This window comes from Glycine soja, chromosome 19 (genome assembly GCF_004193775.1).
Source record: "Glycine soja cultivar W05 chromosome 19, ASM419377v2, whole genome shotgun sequence".
Lineage (NCBI taxonomy): Eukaryota > Viridiplantae > Streptophyta > Magnoliopsida > Fabales > Fabaceae > Glycine > Glycine soja.
Genome location: NC_041020.1, coordinates 46,856,910 through 46,877,074, shown reverse-complemented (window position 1 = coordinate 46,877,074; position 20,165 = coordinate 46,856,910). Strand labels below are relative to the sequence as shown.

Genomic DNA, 20,165 nt, shown 5'->3' with positions numbered 1-20,165 from the left:
GAATTTTATTTTTAGTCTTTAATAAATTTTTGACATATAATCATAATAGTTAAATAATGTTAAAAAGAAAAGCCCATAAAAATTTAAAACAAAAATTTTAATACGGAACAATTTATTAATACTTTATTATGGAAGTTTAATAACGTATTTAAGTTTTTTTTAATGAGATAAATTAAGTAACGTGGGAGACAAAGCCAACGACTCAGGCATATGAAAGCTACCAAGTCCACCATTATAACCTTCACAAGATGGAGCGGTTTAACAAACATGGTACACTTCCCCTGCAGCCTCTCAATATAAGTCATTTCACATTCTCTGTCGTGAGAACTTTACAATTACCAAACCAAATACTCTGCCAGAACAATAAAAAAATTAAACCTTGAATAGAAAAAAGAAACCGCATTTAGTCTCTCATGGGAAACCAAATAGCTAGAGATGCAACTGGGAAAATCGTTTACTGGGATGGTTCGGTTCAAGAATTCGACGAGCCACTGACAGTGGCAGAGCTCATGTTGGAGCACCCGCAACAAGTAGTGCTTGATTTCCATTCCGCTGTGAAGGAGAAAAGGCCAACGCCACTACCAGCCGACGAAAAGCTAGAGATGAAGAAAACCTATGTGATGGTTCCGGTGAAGCGAGGGAAGCCTGTGTTGTTGAGCAGCGAAGATAGTCGCCGCATTCTCTTGATTGTTAATTCCTCTCTGCATTCCAAGTATTTCGTTTCTTCTTCGGGGTTTCTTCCTTGGCTTTCACGGTTGTTCCACTCTGAGGGAGAGGTTGTTTCAGTGTTGCAGAGAAAGGAAGAGGTGGAGGTGGAGAACACGGTAGAGAGGTATGGTTTTTCTGAGTTTTTGCCAGAAATGATAGAAGGGTCGAGGCCAGAGTATATGAGTAGACAGTTATCGGGGAAGGGGTGGAAGCCTAGCTTGGACACCATTAAGGAGAAGAAAGTTAAGACAAAACTATCTCGCTGGTTATTGTTCCTCAAAGGTTTTTCTGCTGCAAAGATTTAAATATAGAACATAATTTAGATGCAAGTTGTTTAAGTGCTTTTCGTGCTATTGTCTAATTAGAATTGGAATTTAGATTATTGAAATTAAATTCTAATTCTGATTTGAAAATAATAGTAAAGATATTCAAGAAACTGCATCTAAATTTTGTGGACCACTCACAGTGATATGGTGCTTTATGTGGGTGTTTAATTTTTCGTGTAAGAGAGGTCAGGCGTGCCTTATGTTATGTATGTGTATATCTTAGGTCTAAGAGCATTGTTAGTTTAGGTGAAAGAATGAGATGAAGACCGTTCTGTTTGATGTTATTGAATTTAGCAATACCATCAAGCACCAGCTCAGGAGATTAGAACGTAGTTCTATGCTACTATATTTGAAAAATGTGAACTCCTGTACCTTTTTTATGTGTTCATTGTTCATATAAATTATCAGACTTCATATATAATTTATTTTTGTTGTTAGTTAGAATGCAAACTAACTAATCAAAACAGTTTGGAGTGTTTGTTTTTAAATTATAAATTATTTTGGTGATTGAATGTAAGTAAGATGTATACTGGAATTAGTTAATTTTGGAGATAAATTATAGATTAATTAAACTAGGTGTCAAATTAAGAATAAATGATTTTGATATGAAACAAACATACCCATTCATGAGTGTATAGATAAGAGAATAAGAAATTAGATATAAATTCCTAAAAAAGGTTTATCCTGTATGATCATGATGCAGACCAGGATACTCGAAAGGAGACATGGTCAAGTCACGATTTCTCCTTGAAGCAAAGTAGCAATTAGCAAAGCAGCACCGACGTCATATGGAGTTTCATAATTTATATAACTTTTGCAGTTGTCTCACTTGCATTACACACACCAAAATATAACTCCAGTACACACACAAAAAAAATAAATCATTTGCAGTTAACAATGATACGGTTTTTTTGTCGGTTGCATTGATCATACATGTGAATTTTTTATTTATTTTACATAGATATAAAAATATTTATTTTTATTAATCGAACTAATAAAACTAACGAAAAGAGTATAATTATAATGCTTTTAATAATTAGAATGACCTAATTAAACTTTTAATAATTGAAGAAATCAATTCAACTTTTAATTATATTAAAAGACAAATTATAAAACTCCAATAAAAAAAAGTCACTTGTATCACTTGTGAATATAATAATTATAAGTGTTATTATATACGTCAACATTAATTTTTTTACCTTCACACCCTTCACTTATTTATTTTTATTTTACTTTTTAAACTTATCTTTATAATTAAAAAAGTTAATCATATTTTTAATACCTGAACTTTTTAGGTTTTTAGTTTTAGTCCGTCTCAGTTCCTAAAAAGTTTTTCAGTTTTAGTCTGTCCTAGTCCCTGATATTTATTTTCTTTTTCTTTTTCATCCTTATCATTTAAAAATTTCAGTATGTGATAATGTGTTAGTTAATTTTAATTATTTAAAGTTTTTTGTGTGTGTACAATCAACATTTCCTCGTAAAATAATCAGAAATCTAAGCCTTCGTTTTCCAGTTGAGTTTTGTATGTGAATATGTATGTTGACTCTAAATTTTGATCAAATAATTAAATTATTTTCATCTTTTAATTTATACCGTCAGTTTAGATGTATCCTTATGGTCCATTTGGAAAAAGTGAAAATAGAAAAAAAGCAAATTAAGAGAAAAAAAAACACATATAACAGTATCTTTTCTTTTGTTTGATTGAAGAAAAAAAAATCTAAATAAAAATTGACTTAAAATTTTTTTTTTTTTTCACTTTTCCTTCAATTTAAATTTCAATTATTTTTCTTTATTTTTTTTTCTCTCTATCAAACATAGGTCAGCTCTATCCACCTAGAGATATCATTCTATGTCAAGTCAAACTGAATAAGGAATAAATAAAACGTCAACCTTTCAGCAGTATTTCACTTGTAAAAAGTAAATTGAGGAGGGATGTGATGGTTTCCGTAGAAAGCATTCCACTTGTAATTAATAAGTTTCAAATATATATTTAATACAAAATATATTTAGAGTCCTCTTAAATTTGATTTTATCATTTTCTTTCTTTTATGTTCATTTAAAATAAAAAAAGGTATTTGGAATCATTTCTAGGATTCACATTGCTGAAAATCACTCATGAGTTAAAAAAAATACTGACTATTATTTCATTATTTTTGGATTTGACTTGATAGTTAAGGAGAAAGAAAAAAAATTGTGGATTTGCTTTTTTTTTTATTAACAGAAACTTAACAATTAAAAATAATATTTATTGATAAAAAATTGTTTTATTATTATTTTCACGATGACATTTTGATTGCTAGAAAAATCATTATTGAATAAAATAAAGAGGCAATCATTAACACTCATTGTCGCACTAGCATTAAGCAAGGTGAAAGATGAGATTTTTGTTGAAGAGGCAAGCTTTATGCTCTGTTGAGAAAAAAATAAAGTAGATTAAAATAAAAAAGAGATAATTAGAAAAAATAATATTGAATGTTAAATTGTTTGATTTAAGAAAAAATGTGGAAGAAATATTATAGAGTTGTTTGACTTTTGTAAAATTACCACAAGATCCTTGAAAAGTTTGTTGCAGGTGCGAAAAATTATCATAAGCAATCATCAGGAGCCACAATTGTCTGTGAGCCATTGTGTTACTGTAGATGCACTTTTACGATGACGGATACTGAGATTGTGGGATTCACTCCTTCTGAACTTATTTTGTCTCCAATTCGAGCGTGCCAAGTCACGTAAAACAAATCAGTCTACTCCCATCCACCCAATTTCACAGGAACCAGACATAACTTAGTTTTAGAAAATTCGTCATAAACTTCCTTTGCTGATTTTTATTTTAATTACGTTTTTCTAGTTTTTCTTTGTTGGTATAGCTAGAATGAAATGCCTGAATTTTGAATTGGATTGTTGTTTTTACTTTAAGTGAATTTTCTCTCTTATTTTCATTCATACATATTGTTGGGGTTGAATGTATTGTTCATATCTTTTGTTTGGGAAAATGAAGCCATATGATAGGATGTCTAGAATGAATATATTTCTCAGGGATAAGAACAATTGTCGAGTGGGTTGAATTGAGTCCTGTTTCTAATGCTCTTGTTATTTTCTAATTTTCAACGAATTAAACTTTAATATTCTAGCAAGAACTTTCATCATTCTAAGGAATTAAGTTAAAAATAATTTGAAGCTATGCCTTTGAGATAATTTGGAATTCTCAGTGGAGTCGTATAATTTCATTGTCACCTAAAATAAGTTAGACAATATGGAGAGAGATAGAAAATACCTAGATAAGCCTTGGACGAAAAAAAAACACATATAAGTCTACACATAACAAGTACAGGCCCACTTACAGAACATACTTAACAGCCCATAAAGCCAATCATCCAACGGGAATCTGTTGAGCTTCGAGATAATTACACCTAAAAAGAGTGGGCCTTACGGGAGGTGAACTTTATTTTTGTACAAGGTTAAAGAATCAATGCTGGTGTAAAGTTTGCCTTACTATAAAAAACAGAACATACCTTTAAAAAAAAATTGCTGGTACTTCGTTATTTGAGGGCTCCGCCTACTCTTAATAAGTAGTTATTTGAACAAATTACTCTAAATAGCCAATTTTGTTATTGAATGTGTAAGTCAGTTTGAAAGATAAAAATATAAAATTTAATTTCTGAAAGTATAAAAAGTGCGATAAATATATCTGACCATTAACTTTAATCCATTATCGTAACTAAAATAGTTTATGTGGCACAGAGAAACGAATTTATCACTGAAATGATTGTCAACGTGAATTGTCAACATAAAAACATAGTTGTCATATAATATTTTCTTGACTTTTCATCTTTCTACTCTCTCTGAAAATATGAATGGGTAAATAACCACTTTTGTCCATGAATGTCTAATTCGCTGGCAAATACGTCAATAAAAGATTAAAATATAAAATTTAGTCCCCAAAAGTGTAAAAAATACGATAAATGTATCCGGCCGTTAACTTACGTCTATCATTGTTAATAAAAAAGTTAAGATTTAAAAAAGTGAATATATGGGATATATGTATCTTTTGGGGTAATTTGAAAAAATGTGTAATGATTGATACACCGTTACAATGTTTTATTTTGGTAAACTGATACAATATTTATTTTTGATATTTTTCATTGCGACAGAAAAATTATGGTTAATAATCAATATTATCCTTATTATTATGTTTGTTTTAAATTATGTCTATCAATGTATTTTTTTAAGTGATTATTGTAATGTTATGCTTATAACGATAAAAATAAAAAAAAAATTATCCTAAAATTATATTTTACCCTTAAATGGAAATGAAATTTTAAGTATAACAAATTAGTTAAATAAAAACATATTGATATTTAAGTCTAATAAAAAAATTACTCATTATTGACATTTTTTATCCAATGAAACATATTGATATTTAGGTTCAAAAAAAATTATTAACATTTTTTTTAATAAAAAAATATTGACATTTTTATTCAACAAAAAATTAATAACATTTACATCTAAAGATGATATCTTACTGATATTTTTGTCCAATTTAGTCAGCATGTCTGTCCACATTAATAATCATTTCAATGATAAATTCGTCTTTTTATGTCACATAAATTATTTTATTAATAATAACAATGAAAGTTAATGAATTATATAATTAAAGATAAAAGTGACTATTTATCCAACAAATTAAAAAGGATGATTCTAAAGATGAATATGTTTCGTGGGCTTTTTTCTGCAAGTATAAAACTATAAATTGCCATTCTCATTTCAAAAATAGCAGGGGAAGGGGTCCTATTAGCTTTGTTTGCTTCATTTTTACGAAAGAGTGAAGGTCCACATTCATCATGATATAATTCGATGCTAGTTCTCCAAGTCAACTGCCTATTGTTAGAATTCATGGTTTCCGGGGAGAGAAAGAAGAGGACAGTACATAAACTCTAACAAATTAACACGCTACAATCAATCAATGAATGATTTAAAAAAAAAAATTCTTTCATTTATTCAATTGTTTTTACTAAAATGTTAATTTTACCGCTCATACTAATTATTGAAAGTCGATCAATTTCTTTTTTAAATGATCATTAATTTTATAAATATTTAATCATATTTAATATCTATTAACTAATGCCTTAAGACGTTAAGTTTTTAAGATTAAAATATAATAAATAATTTTTTAATTATTATAATAATTCTATGTAAAAGAAAATTATTATATATTTTTTTTTGAGAATTTGTTTTCAACATTGCAGTAATATTTTTTAAGTTAAAAGTAACGATTAAAAATTCTTAATTGAGAAAATTTAATGATCACAATTATATGTGTATTATATATATATATATATATATATAAATTAATAAATAAAATATATTTATTTTTATTAAATAAATATTATCTCATATATGTTGATATTTATTAGATTATTGATATATTATTTATAATAATTTATTATTAATAACAATTTAAATTAAAATGATTAAAGATTATTTTTTATTATTATAATCTCTATCATCTGTTCCTAATTTTAATAAAAAAAATTTAACAACCAATATACATAAGTCCATTAACTTTCTAATCAGACTTGTCCAAATTTATGTATATGGGCATACCATACGCTTGAGTCTCTACCAATGTTTACATTTTTTTTTTTGTCCAGCATTAATTCCTTACAAGATTCCTGCGAATTATTGTGCACTGCTCTTTATATTGGGGTTTCTTAGCAATGCTGATTGATTACGTCTATAGGTTAGGTTTCGATGGTGATCGCCCAAAAAAAAAAAGGAAGAAAGAGGCAGCTCTTATTAGCACCTTAAGGCACCCGTCATGCTACCAGATTGCACAGACATATTTACATGCATACTATATTATATATAAGAATAACAATAACAGTACCCTGGAAATGGAATAGAAGTGCAAGATAACCCATGCATCATCAGCTCCAGTATACGGTCTAACGTAGTCATCAAGTATATTTACGAATCATCTACCATTATGAAGTTTGTTTAAAATTATATGCATTTTAGTTATACCTTCATGATGAAACTCTTGGTAAGTTTTTATGTTCCATTTGATTTCTATTTGGAGTACCCAAAAGATCATCATTTGTCTGGTATACTTGCAAGTTTCAAGTCACTAGTTAGTGGCAACAAACATACCCGTAGGGAATTGTAGGATGGGGATCCTCTGTGTGGTCAAAGAAAGAAAGAAACTAAAATCTTAACTCTTAATTTTTATAAAGTTATAAAGTAAAAAAAAAAAAAAAAATTTAGCTACTAGATTTTGACTGCGTGATTAAATACATGAAGAGGCCATTCAGGTTCACTAAAATCATTATTAGCCGTGTAACTATATATATTCAATCTCTCTTAGCAATTAATGTAATCATAAATTCAAAACTCAAACTGCAAATTAGTACCAAGATCTAATTGAGTTGGTTAAATATATTGTGGGAGTTATTGTAAATACATTAACTTCGATTCAATAAAAAAAATCAATTTATTAAGTTAAAGAAACTGTGTGCCAATTGATTCTGGGTAGCTTGTATCAAGGGGTGGGTCCACCAGGCAAGGAATTAGCCCTGTTGAGCCTGACCCTAAACTAAGATAATGTGATGGTGCAGTGGTTGTCAATTTCCCGTGATTCTCTTTTTGTATTTTTCTTTTTCTCTTCTAATTGGTGTTTTTGTTTGTTTTTTTTTATCAGAGCTTCAGGTATCTGCAGTGAGTGAATCAATCAGTTAGCCAAAAGCTTGTGTAATCCACTGTGATTTAGGTGTGTCACTTTTAAAACAGATGCAGTGAACCGAGGAAGAGGCAACCCAAATGCTAACAATATAAATAAAAATGTGTTGTCATGGACCACTTGAACCAAAATATATTGAGAGATCTTTCCTTCAGAAAATGAAAAAGGCTTCAATATTAATTATTTCTTTCTGTTGTTGTGTTAGGTAACTTAGGTTTAATACCCCAAAACAGGAATCGGTCATATTTAATATTGAGCATTACATGAAACATAAAAAAGATTGGGAGCAAAGATTAGAAGGATGAAAATGGGTCCAGTCACGGAAGAAAGCAGACAAAACTTTCTGTAATACATTATGGACGCCTTCCCAAGAAAACCTAACAAAGCTTTTCATTAATGTTCTTTTGCCAGCAACTGACCAACCACACACAAGTGGATATTTTCTTAATATCTTCCCATTCTCTGCCAAGCCATCACAACACTTGCCAACAATTATACTGTTACACATATCTTGAACTATGATACACTTACCCAATTGAAAAAGGGAAAATTAGAAAACAATGAATAAAGATGCCTACTCCTGTATATGTCTAGTAAGTTATATACAGAAAATAAAATAAATAAAATTACACGTGTATAATTTTGATAATTATTATATAATTTTATAATTTTTAATTAAATAATATTTTTTAAAAATTTACTTGGATTAAAAGTATTTTTTATATATAAAATTTCATATTAATAAAAAATAATTTATTATCCCATTCATTGGATTTCCTAAATACTTGTTGATAAGCAATTTATGAGCTATTCAAGCAAAAATTTCTTGTTCACCGTGTATATGTAGTAATCAATTGGACCTAGGAAGCTAGGAGAGTTCTTGTATTTTCATAGAAATTGGCCTTTATCTATCCAAGGGAAATTCTTGTTGGTCACTACTAAAGGTGATATTACTATATCTGTAATGTCCACCTTCCTTTTAGATTTTCTTAGGCTCCTAACTTATCAGTACAATAAATTAAAGAAAAAAAATAGAGTTCGTTAGTGTTAACGCCTATCTTTTTGTTTTCCTACGAAGTAATGTTTATCTTTTTCCATCTTTCGCTGATGCCATGATATATTTTATGTTAAGTTTTCACCATCCTATGGCTCACTCTAGGTTTGAATATCTGAGCCAGAAAAGCTCTATGCCAAGCCTACTCTCAAGTCTCAACCAACTAGTACTTTTGCGGATCTATCTAACATTGCCAGTGGCAGGGGCAGTTAACTTCTTGATTCAACCGCTATGGTTTCTTGATCTATATAATTTTCATTACTATACTCTTTTGAGTCTTGCCCGATGACTCCACTTTTTCATTTGTATATGCTACACGCAACCCATTTTACCGAAGGTTTGCACAAAATTAACAGCTTAATTAAATTAAAGGGTGAAAACTATCAAGCTACTAAATCTTGGTAAAAAGTTTAAGATTAGGTGTCTCTCACTCTTTTTATTCTTTTGATGGATTGCAGCAAGAGTGTCAATTATTCTTTCTGGATCTGGGATATTTCATATTTGGTAGAGAAAAAAAAAATGAACAAATTCATAACACTTTCCATAAACATTCGTCCTCTTTTTTTTTTTTTGTGCCAGACCAATTAGACTTTGTACTAACATTAGTCATAAAGCATATTAACCAAAGAAACAAAATCAGTCATAAAGCATAATATATCTCATTCGACATTATTGTATCGCCTAATCATTTTTAGCCAAAATAATTTGTGCTTGCTAGGTGTGTTGACAATGATACGAGACAAGCAATGGAAAATATTACCTCCAAAGCGAAGAGATTCAATCCGATTAAGTATATTAGCTCATAGCTCATACGTCCTAATTATGGATTTCTAGTAAGTAAATTTGGCTCTCATGATCCAAGGAATAATTTTTAAAGAAAATAATGCATATTAATTTATAATTGATATTATATTTATTTATTATAATTATTAATTTTTCAATTAACATTAAATCTTTCTCTGGAATGTATTTCTTATTTTAGAGAAGGTGAAATCTATAAAAAAATTAATTAGATTAACTAATAATGTGCAAAACAGAACTTCAAATGTGAGAAACAAGACAAACTAAATACAAATTAATGTAATATTAAATTAACTACATCTTCATGATTAATGAAAGGAATATGCCGTGGTGATTGTCAAAAATAAAAGAGATTCCATCTTCATAATTAGAAGTAAAATTTAGTTAAGTTTAACTAAGTTTTGTTAAGGTTAGCCAAGTAAAACCTTTTAAATAAACCTAGCTACAAGGTAACCCCCTGCATAAACTATTAAGCCTGAAATTTTATGTAAATGAATAAATTTAAGTCTTTAGAAAAAAACTGACAAATATATAATATCAAAATATTACAATAAAAGTTTAATACTGTAATAAAGTAATAACACCATTATTATTTAAATAAATCAGTCTGATAAACTTGAAAGATTTTCAGAAAACAACCCAGAAAAGACTTCAGTCTTTTTAATTAAATAACCTTTTGAAGAATCCTTGACCTAATTTATTTAACAAATGACTAAATTAAATAGATTTTGCGCTGCCCTATACATAATTATAAATAGGTCATAGGCTCCCCACAAAAACAAATTGACCTATTTTCAACCCTATTTATAATATAACAATAATTAAAATTTCAATTTAAAACACTTGTCAATTAATTCAAACTCAATAATAATAATAATAATTTCTAAACTCAAAATAGAACATATATTTAAAATTAAAAAAAATTATAAAAAAATGTGTAAAGAATATTTTTCTTGAGAGAAATTATATCTATACAGTAAAATTATAGTTATTTGTTTTAAAAAAAAGCTAAAATGATGAAATATAAAATTAATTAATAATTGGCGTGGTTAAAAATAAATAAAAATAATATTATAACTCTTTTCTTCGTTCATAACATAAACATAGTTGGCCTTCAAAACGGACAGGTGAATTTCCATGGTTGTTAATATGTCAAATGATGGGCACAGAGTGATCCCTTTCGTAACATAAGCTTTATTGAAATCTCACCGGCCAACCCAAGTGGTTTCATGTCCATAATAATAATATACCCATAAAATCGTATTTTTTTTTGTTATAAATTATACGATATTTTAAAATGGATGACATTTTACCAAATTAACGTTGCATTAAATATTTTTTTCTCAAGACTATTCGTAATTAATACTACTCCCACTAAATAGTATTAAAAAGAATAAATGAGTCATAATTAAAAAGACAAAGAATATATTAAAAAATTAAGCGAAACGATCATTTATGGATATTTTTTTTAAATTATCAAATAGGGTAAATTTCAAATAAATTTACAGAAATTGGTAAATCATAAGATATTTCATTACTTCTGAATTCAAATACTTATGAATTTAAACTTGTAAATCATTTTATAACTTTAATATTTTTTTTCTATTCAAGTCGTAAATTTTTTTATCATTTCTTAATTTTTTTGAAATACAACTTCAAAAGTCATAATTTTTTTTTATATTTTTGATAGAATTTATGACTTTGAAGTCATACTTTTTATTTATTTAAATTAATCTTTTTAGTTTTAGTTTTATTTCATATTTTCTATAATTTTTATATTATTTTATTTAATATTTTCTATATTGTTTTATTTAATGCATTTTTTATAAATGAAACACTAATAAAATGAAGCTAAGATCGTGCTTATATGTGCAACTTTAAAGTGGAGCTTGTTAAAATGTACTGTAATTAGAAAAAAAAATATAAAAAATATTAAATAAAATAATATACAAAATTAAAAAATTTATTAAATAAAGTTAAAACTAACAATATTAATTTAAATAAAAGTCATAAATAATATATGATTTCTATAATATATATATATAAACAAAATTTATGATTTCAAAATCGTAAACTTTTTTATGACTTTAATAGAAATGAAAAAAAATTATAAAATAATTTATAATTTTAAACTCCAAAATTATGGGATATCCTATGACTTATTCTTTTTTGATATTTATTTAAAATTTATTTCATTTGGTAATTTAGAAAAAAATAATATTACCACTAAAGGTGGTTTCGCCTTAAAAAATTATCTAATATTTTATATGAAATTAAATAAGTTAATTTTGTTCCTTGACATATATGTGATAAAATCTTAAAGTAATATAATCGAAAGAAATAAAGAAATAGTAAGTACCACGAAAAAAAAAAAGGCATAATGGAAAATCGAGTCATGAAATTAAACTAGGCATCAACTATTACGTGGTTATTATCATGTACAGTGTAATTTGGATTTGGGACATGGCTTCACCCATTTTATATAATGTTCCCTCTCCATTCTTTAACCTTGGCCACCCACTCACATTTGTTATTTCCCTCTTTACCCCCAAATGTCTTCCAGCTTCTCACCCCTTGCCATCTTCCTCCTCCTCCTTCTGGTCCGGTACACGTGCGAGGCACGTGAGCCGTTCGCGTGCGACCCAAAAAATGGCGGCACGAAGAAGATGGCGTTTTGCAAGGTTTCGCTGGCGATAGCGGAGAGGGTGAAGGATCTGATTGGAAGGTTGACGCTGGAAGAGAAGGTAAGGCTTCTAGTGAACAATGCCGCGGCAGTTCCGAGGCTTGGGATGAAAGGGTACGAGTGGTGGTCTGAGGCACTCCATGGTGTTTCAAATCTGGGTCCCGCCGTTAAGTTTAACGCACAGTTTCCTGCCGCTACTAGCTTCCCTCAAGTCATCACCACCGCTGCTTCCTTCAATGCTTCTCTCTGGGAGGCAATCGGACAGGTCACTTTTTCTTTTCATCATTTGTTACCATTCAAAAAATTGAAATATACTTTAAATATAAAATAATTTTATATTATTATTTAATTACAAATTATCTAATGAATTTTAATCGATTGAGAATATGAAATTTTTTATACTAATCATATATCTATATATATATATATGATGTGTTTGATAGAGAGAAGAGAAATAATATTCAAATAAATTATAATTTTTTTTTGGACTCATGTCTTTTATATTCTACTTTAATTAAAAAAAATCTTTTATTTTTAACTAAAAAATTATACGGGAAAATAGTTAATATGATTTTTTATTAGTTTGCAGTGTATTAAATTAAATAAAATATTTACCTTATCAGATAAAATGAAAATACTATTTTATCCTATAATTTTCTTATCATTATTGAATGATCAGATGTTATACATGGTATTATGCTAAATTTAGTTTTAAAAATTTATTAAAAATAATCATTACCTAATAGGACGAGAGACCCACATAATTTTGTAAATTTAGATAATTTTCAGCCCATAAAAAGGAATGTGATGAAAAAGTGTATTCCAAGCTTTTATTCTTATATTATGTTTATGAAATAAGGTAGACAATATAAACTGCATTTAAGATCTTTTTTATATCTGACTTATCTCTTCCTAGTTAAAGTGCTTGACTTTTGCTTTGCTCTCTTTTTGTCACGGCTTGTTTTTTCTTTTTCTTTTTGCTTAGATTCGGTCAAGTTGTGTTGCCATCATCATGGTACCTTTACTTTCTGCTCTGTGGCATGGGCGCGCGGAATACTTAATATCCAGCTGCCACACACGAGAAATATCCCACAGTTAATTTATATAAATACATTAATGATTTTTTTTATACATCCATGGATACATAAGGTGTAAATGTTAAATAATTTCAATATTTTAATAAAATACATATTTTTTCTAAAAGAAATATATTTTTTATTAGCATTAATATTTTTATTGCTTCTGTTTCTATTGTGTAAATTATTAAGATTAAAATTTAATTTTGATTAAAAATAATATCGTAAACTTAAACTTAATCCTCTTATAAAATTAAAAGACGAGGGAGGGAGGAATTATTAACTCTCGAGTATAGTTGTAAGTGTAAGAGTTTTAGATGCGAACATTATTGATTACCGCTTCTAGCAATGGTAAGAGTTTAATCCTATGTTTGATATGATCGAAAATGAGAGGAAAAAAATTAGAGAGAAAAAAATATGAGTAATTAGATATGTTTTTTATTTGATTGAAAAAACAATAAAAAAAAAAGTTGTCTCGTAGAAATAAAAGTTTATTTATTTTTACTTTTTAATTCAAATTTTAATTTTTTTTCTTCTAATTTTCTCTCTTTCCAACCAAACGGACTAATATACTATGTGGACACACTCGTGGTTGCAGCCTTGCGCTCACAGTCACAGTTATGGAACACCGTGCAATGTGCACGGCGAGGCAGCCATGCATTTAATTGTGCTGCTTGACTTTTCTTGCTCACGGGCTAGGGTGGGAACTTGGAAGAATCTTTGCAAACTAGAGCAACTAGTACTGTGTTAACATAATATTCTTTTAACAATTTTATAAGAATTAAATAACATAATATTCTTTTAACAATTTTATAAGAATTAAATACTTTTGATTGATTTAATTAGCGAAGTTAAATCAATAATTATATATAAAATAGTAATTTCTAATGGTTTAATACTTTCATAATTTTTAATTATAAGATCATTTTAATTGGTTTATATTTTTTTAAAAATAATTAATTTAATTAATCATATTAAATCTATTAATTATTTGTATTATTATTATTATTATTATAAATTTTTATCTTTTTATCCATTTGATTATTTTTCATTACGTTTGTAAAAAAAATAGTTAAATGAGTTTAGAAGAGAAAAAGATAATTAATACATTAAAAATAATCTTATAAAGAAAGATAAAAAAATCTTATAATAAAAGACGCAAGGAATAGTAATTTATTCAACAAAATGATGATTGGTGCGTTAGGCTCATGAGTGATTGGTTAGCTACAGTATCATTGTCTGTGGGGACCTAGGCTTTACTAAGGCACTTGCAGATAATGGCAGTCCCAAATTTCGAAATATGAGAATAAACTACTTGGGTCGTTTTTTGTGAAGCAGAGAAAAAGGAAAGAGGACATGAATTAATATAGGGGTTAATGAGCAGGTAGTGTCGGATGAGGCCAGGGCCATGTACAACGGTGGAACAGCAGGGCTCACGTATTGGAGCCCAAACGTTAACATTTTCAGGGACCCTAGGTGGGGCCGTGGACAGGAAACTCCCGGTGAGGACCCTGTGTTGGCCGGTACTTATGCTGCTACTTATGTCAGGGGGCTACAGGGAACCCACGCTAACCGGTTGAAGGTTGCTGCTTGTTGCAAACATTTCACTGCTTATGATCTTGATAATTGGAACGGCATGGATCGATTCCACTTTAATGCACAGGTTCGTTCAATTTAATTTAATTACTATACTAGTACTATTTTTGTTGAAAAATAATAGCAGTACATGGGACCGCCCCTTAAAAAAAATCCAAATTACTATACTAGTACTGTGATTGTATGTTTGTGATCATTGGTGAAATATCGAATATTTGGAATTGAATTTTACACACCAAAAACAAAATGAAATTCAATTATACAGGGAAATTAGCAATATTAATTCTTAATGGCCCATTCATTCACAAATCGTATCCCTGCCTGAAGAAATTTCTCAAGCTTGGCATTTTTGTCTAGTTCAAGATGATTTGTGGGCCCTCTGTTTAATTCCTTCTTTTTACTGTTTTGTGTCATTTGATTCTTTTATTATTATTTTTAAAGGACAAGGAATAACTATTATGATAGGACATCAGTTAACGCTGTTTTTCTTTCTCCCTACTCGATCTTGCTTAGAACTTGATCAACCTACAAATGATAACTTGATTCACGTGACTCAATTCTTGTCACATCAAATTTTGCATAGTTTGGAAAGCAAAATTTTGTAGATTTAATTAAATGTTTTCTAAAGAATTTTACATACTTTTAAATTATAGCCATATAGTGTCACATGTATTTATATTAAACACAGTATGTCACTTTAAATACCTCTAGTTTTTTTGGGTACATACTTTAAATACCTATAGTTGTGTTTTACAACATTCTTCTTTTTATTATTTTTAGAAATACCGGCCACAATAATTTGATAGATTCTAGCAATTTATAATATTTACAACAACTCTTACATTAATTTTCAAATCGTGATTTATTAATTATTATAGGTCCTTACACAAACAAGGAAGACATAACGTCCTGTAATAATTGTAGCATTAGACTATTGGTAATGTTGTTGAGTGAAACCTCATGACTGGCAGGTGAGTAAGCAGGACATAGAGGATACATTCGACGTGCCATTCAAGATGTGTGTGAGCGAAGGCAAAGTAGCCAGTGTCATGTGTTCTTATAATCAAGTCAATGGGGTCCCTACCTGTGCTGACCCCAACCTCCTCAAGAAAACTGTTCGTGGCCTGTGGCAACTTGACGGGTAAGTAAGACTAATCCTTACTGAATTAATGCTCATTGGACACCACCTTCATAACTAGAAATCAATTGGTAAATCTTTTGCTTTTATGTGGTTAGGTACATTGTATCAGACTGTGATTCTGTTGGGGTGTTTTATGATAACCAACATTACACACCAACGCCAGAAGAAGCTGCTGCCGATGCCATTAAAGCAGGCTAGTTAACTAATTAATCCTTCACCATTAATAGATCAAAATGAAAATAGAAATCGGTGATCAATTGTTTGTTACTTCAAGAGTTGTTGCACAATTAATGGGTACGAAGACAAAATGAGATAAATTTTCTTTTTTGACCATGTGACAGGTTTGGATTTAGACTGTGGGCCTTTCCTAGCTGTGCACACGCAGAATGCGGTCAAAAAAGGCTTGCTAAGCGAAGCTGATGTCAATGGTGCTTTGGTGAATACACTGACGGTCCAAATGAGGTTAGGGATGTTTGATGGAGAGCCCACGGCCCATCCATATGGTCACTTGGGCCCAAAAGATGTGTGCAAACCGGCCCACCAAGAACTGGCTCTTGAAGCTGCCAGACAAGGAATTGTACTTCTTAAGAACACTGGTCCTGTTTTGCCACTCTCCTCACAGCTTCATCGCACCGTGGCTGTCATCGGGCCCAATTCTAAAGCTACTATTACAATGATTGGAAATTATGCTGGTGAGTGCATATGATATCCCCAAATCTAAATAAATTTGCCAAAAACAACTCTAATTGTCTCTTTACCTGCCTAAATAGGTGTTGCTTGTGGATACACCAACCCCTTACAAGGGATAGGAAGATATGCACGGACTGTTCATCAGTTGGGTTGTCAAAATGTAGCCTGTAAAAATGACAAGCTGTTTGGACCTGCTATAAATGCGGCCCGTCAAGCAGATGCAACGGTTTTGGTTATGGGCTTGGACCAGTCCATTGAAGCTGAAACGGTGGACAGGACAGGCTTGCTTTTGCCTGGTCGTCAACCAGACCTTGTTTCAAAGGTGGCAGCTGCCTCAAAGGGACCAACTATTTTGGTCTTAATGTCTGGTGGTCCCGTGGATATAACTTTTGCAAAGAATAACCCTCGAATTGTGGGTATTCTGTGGGCTGGTTATCCGGGCCAAGCTGGTGGTGCTGCCATTGCAGATATCTTGTTTGGAACAGCTAACCCAGGTTTGTCCCATTTTCGTAAAATGTCTCAAATGTCTTACGTAGTGTTTGATTGTGTGAAAAGTAACAAAGAAATGAATTATAAATTTCAAAATCTGGTATGCGAAATAATGTGTCAAAAGTATTCAAGTTTTACAATTTATAAGAAAGAATTAATAATAGTTAATTATTTGTCATATAAAGTTTAGATGGTCACCGACGGCTTGATAATTTCTGGTGCTAGAAAGTAAACATTTTTCATGTCTCAAATGGAATTGAATGTATGTTTAACTATCAGGGGGAAAGCTGCCAGTAACATGGTACCCAGAAGAGTACCTAACAAAGTTACCAATGACAAACATGGCAATGCGAGCGACCAAATCAGCAGGGTATCCAGGAAGAACGTATCGGTTCTACAATGGTCCAGTGGTGTATCCATTTGGACACGGGTTGACATACACACACTTTGTTCATACACTAGCAAGTGCTCCCACAGTGGTGTCAGTTCCCTTGAATGGTCATCGCCGTGCCAATGTCACCAATATTTCAAACAGGGCAATTAGAGTGACACATGCGCGGTGTGACAAGCTCTCCATCACCCTCCAGGTAGACATTAAAAATGTAGGGTCCAGAGATGGCACGCACACGTTGTTAGTTTTCTCTGCTCCCCCTGCAGGTTTTGGTCATTGGGCACTAGAGAAGCAACTAGTGGCCTTTGAGAAGGTCCATGTTCCTGCCAAGGGTCAACATAGAGTTGGAGTTAATATTCATGTGTGCAAGCTCCTAAGTGTAGTGGATAGGTCTGGGATTAGGAGAATCCCGTTGGGGGAACACAGTTTTAACATTGGTGATGTTAAACACTCCGTGTCACTTCAAGCTGCAGCACTTGGGATTATCAAGTCCTGAAAATTTTAGGCTAAGGTGGGGAGTATCTACGGCACGTACATGTATATTAGTATGTCAAGTTTTTTAGCTTTCGACAACAAAGGTTGGTTCTATTCAAAGGCAAACTATTTATATACTTGGATTGAAGACAAGACGTGTTAGATTGATTCATCTATCACAGTCAAATAACATGATAGGATTGATTCGTTTTTGTAGATGAGATTAAGGAAATGTATTGTTCTCTCTCCTCCTATATCTTTCTACTTTTAGGACATTCTGTGTTAGTGTGTTATCAATAGGATTTCTAGTAAGATAGTTTTCTCATTGCAATTGTAATTGTAACTTCCCCCTTTATCCTTCTTACGATATTGTTAATAAGATTGTTTCACATCCATTACCATCATGCGCATGTGAGATATAAATTCTCTGCTAAGAACGGTACTGCCGTACTGGTTGATACTATTTTTCTCTCTACTTCTTTTCAGCCTTCGTCTCCCTACAGTTTAATATTTGTTTCTTATGGCTGTTTTCCACCTCCTTTTGTTGGTAGTTCTCATGCATTTAAAAAATTAATAGATAGTATCGAATCATCAAGTGTCCATAGTTTTAGTTAATCATTATCTGACATGCATTTGAAATTTTCAATTAATGACAAATTAAGAATTAATAAACTCGATTAGTGTCATTTGTGGATTCCACCAAAAAAAAGTGTCATTTGAAGATTAATTGAGACTATAATAGTCTTCTCTTGTTTTGATAATTACTTATCTGTAATTATAATTGCGATATGTTTATTATCTCCACATTTTTTTAAATTTATTTTGTCCTTCAAATGATATCGCAAATTATCTCATTATCATGTTTTAACTATTAACATTTTACTTCAGTTACTTTTCTCTCATTAAACTATTCAATACATAAAATATAAATATAAAAAAAGGTACTAAATATATGTAAAATCGAATTCTTAAGGATAAAAGAAGGTGGGCAAATAGACATGCGAGTACCTGTCTTTCCATTATCACTTAAAAATTACGTAGGTTATGTTGATCAATAGCCTAATTATTTGTTTTCCTCATGTATTGCTGGTTCATATTGGGAACGGTAAAATAAAAGTGCTTTCGGCTTCAGAATATGCTTATCAATAAAAATGAAGGCACAAGAGGTGAAGTCAACAAAACACACGTGATACCATTGAACACTCTTCATTTTTTGGGGCCTGTGGCCCCTATGTTTACCAAAATGTAAAACTAAGGAAGCACATGTTGTAATCAAAGTATGGTAATTGGTAATGGTGTACATCGTGTTGGGCTAGGCAGCTACGGTGATTATTCTTAAGCTTCTGATTTGGACCAACAAAATTAAGAAAATAAAGAATGTGTTGGGGGAATGCAGTGCTTTTGTAATGAGCGAATGCTACTAACAAGAACAGTTAAGGATTTGTGTCCTTAATTGTTCGTGTTGTATTTCCTCTCATATATTCATGGTACCTCAAAAAATTCCGACTGGTCTTGTGTAATTTGGGCTAGTGGGTTTGTTTAATTCTTACTGGGCTTGTTGTAGTCTGGGCTTCTATAACATAACGCGGAACCAATTTTAAAATACTTTTTCATAGATTTTTTTTTTAACCCAAGATATCTCCAACTGAAACTCAATGGTTAATTTTTCAAGATATTGAGATGTATTTAAGAAGATATTCTTCCTTACTCATACTTGGGAATCAAACCTCAAACTACATACATAAAGAACAAGGTTATGTGTCTCACGGTACACCATGTTGGTTGCCTTTTGAGCTTTGGTTGGTGAAGATAGCATAAAATAATTAAAAAAGATTAAACATGCCTTTTGTTTTTATAAATTAAATTGAAAATTTGTACAAATGAAGAAGTTTTTTAAATCCAAAATATATTTAAATAATAAAGTTGTAAACGGAGGTTAATAATTTTCTTTTTGTTTCTTTTACAGAAAATTCGATGGAAAAAAATTATCCTTATAGTGCAAG

General features: G+C 30.3%; 2 protein-coding genes across 3 annotated transcripts; both read left to right on the top strand.

The window, feature by feature from the left end:
• The first annotated feature begins 218 nt into the window (after positions 1-218).
• On the top strand, positions 219-1,455 carry LOC114399633. Its single transcript, XM_028361841.1, has one exon. It carries the CDS (start codon positions 414-416, stop codon positions 1,011-1,013), a length of 600 nt encoding a protein of 199 aa, XP_028217642.1. The 5' UTR covers positions 219-413; the 3' UTR covers positions 1,014-1,455.
• A 10,662-nt stretch (positions 1,456-12,117) lies between these two features.
• On the top strand, positions 12,118-18,566 carry LOC114400501 (probable beta-D-xylosidase 2). Of its 2 annotated transcripts, none has more exons than XM_028362975.1 (7): positions 12,118-12,570; positions 14,766-15,044; positions 15,949-16,118; positions 16,214-16,311; positions 16,460-16,810; positions 16,889-17,302; positions 17,577-18,566. In XM_028362975.1, the coding sequence occupies exons 1-7, from the start codon at positions 12,175-12,177 to the stop codon at positions 18,182-18,184; spliced, it is 2,316 nt and encodes a 771-aa protein (XP_028218776.1). In that variant the 5' UTR covers positions 12,118-12,174; the 3' UTR covers positions 18,185-18,566. The 2 variants fall into 2 exon arrangements, with proteins under 2 accessions (XP_028218776.1, XP_028218777.1); XM_028362976.1 differs by having other exon boundaries at positions 12,462-12,570; positions 14,720-15,044.
• Positions 18,567-20,165: the final 1,599 nt, after the last annotated feature.

Bases quoted from the DNA above. Each gene is read 5' to 3' on its own strand.
- LOC114399633 (XM_028361841.1), top strand. From the start codon at position 414: ATGGGAAACCAAATAGCTAGAGATGCAACTGGGAAAATCGTTTACTGG.
- LOC114400501 (XM_028362975.1), top strand. From the start codon at position 12,175: ATGTCTTCCAGCTTCTCACCCCTTGCCATCTTCCTCCTCCTCCTTCTG. The intron at 16,312-16,459 runs GCTAGTTAACTA...ACCATGTGACAG, and splicing joins TGCCGATGCCATTAAAGCAG to GTTTGGATTTAGACTGTGGG. The intron at 16,811-16,888 runs GTGAGTGCATAT...CTGCCTAAATAG, and splicing joins AATGATTGGAAATTATGCTG to GTGTTGCTTGTGGATACACC.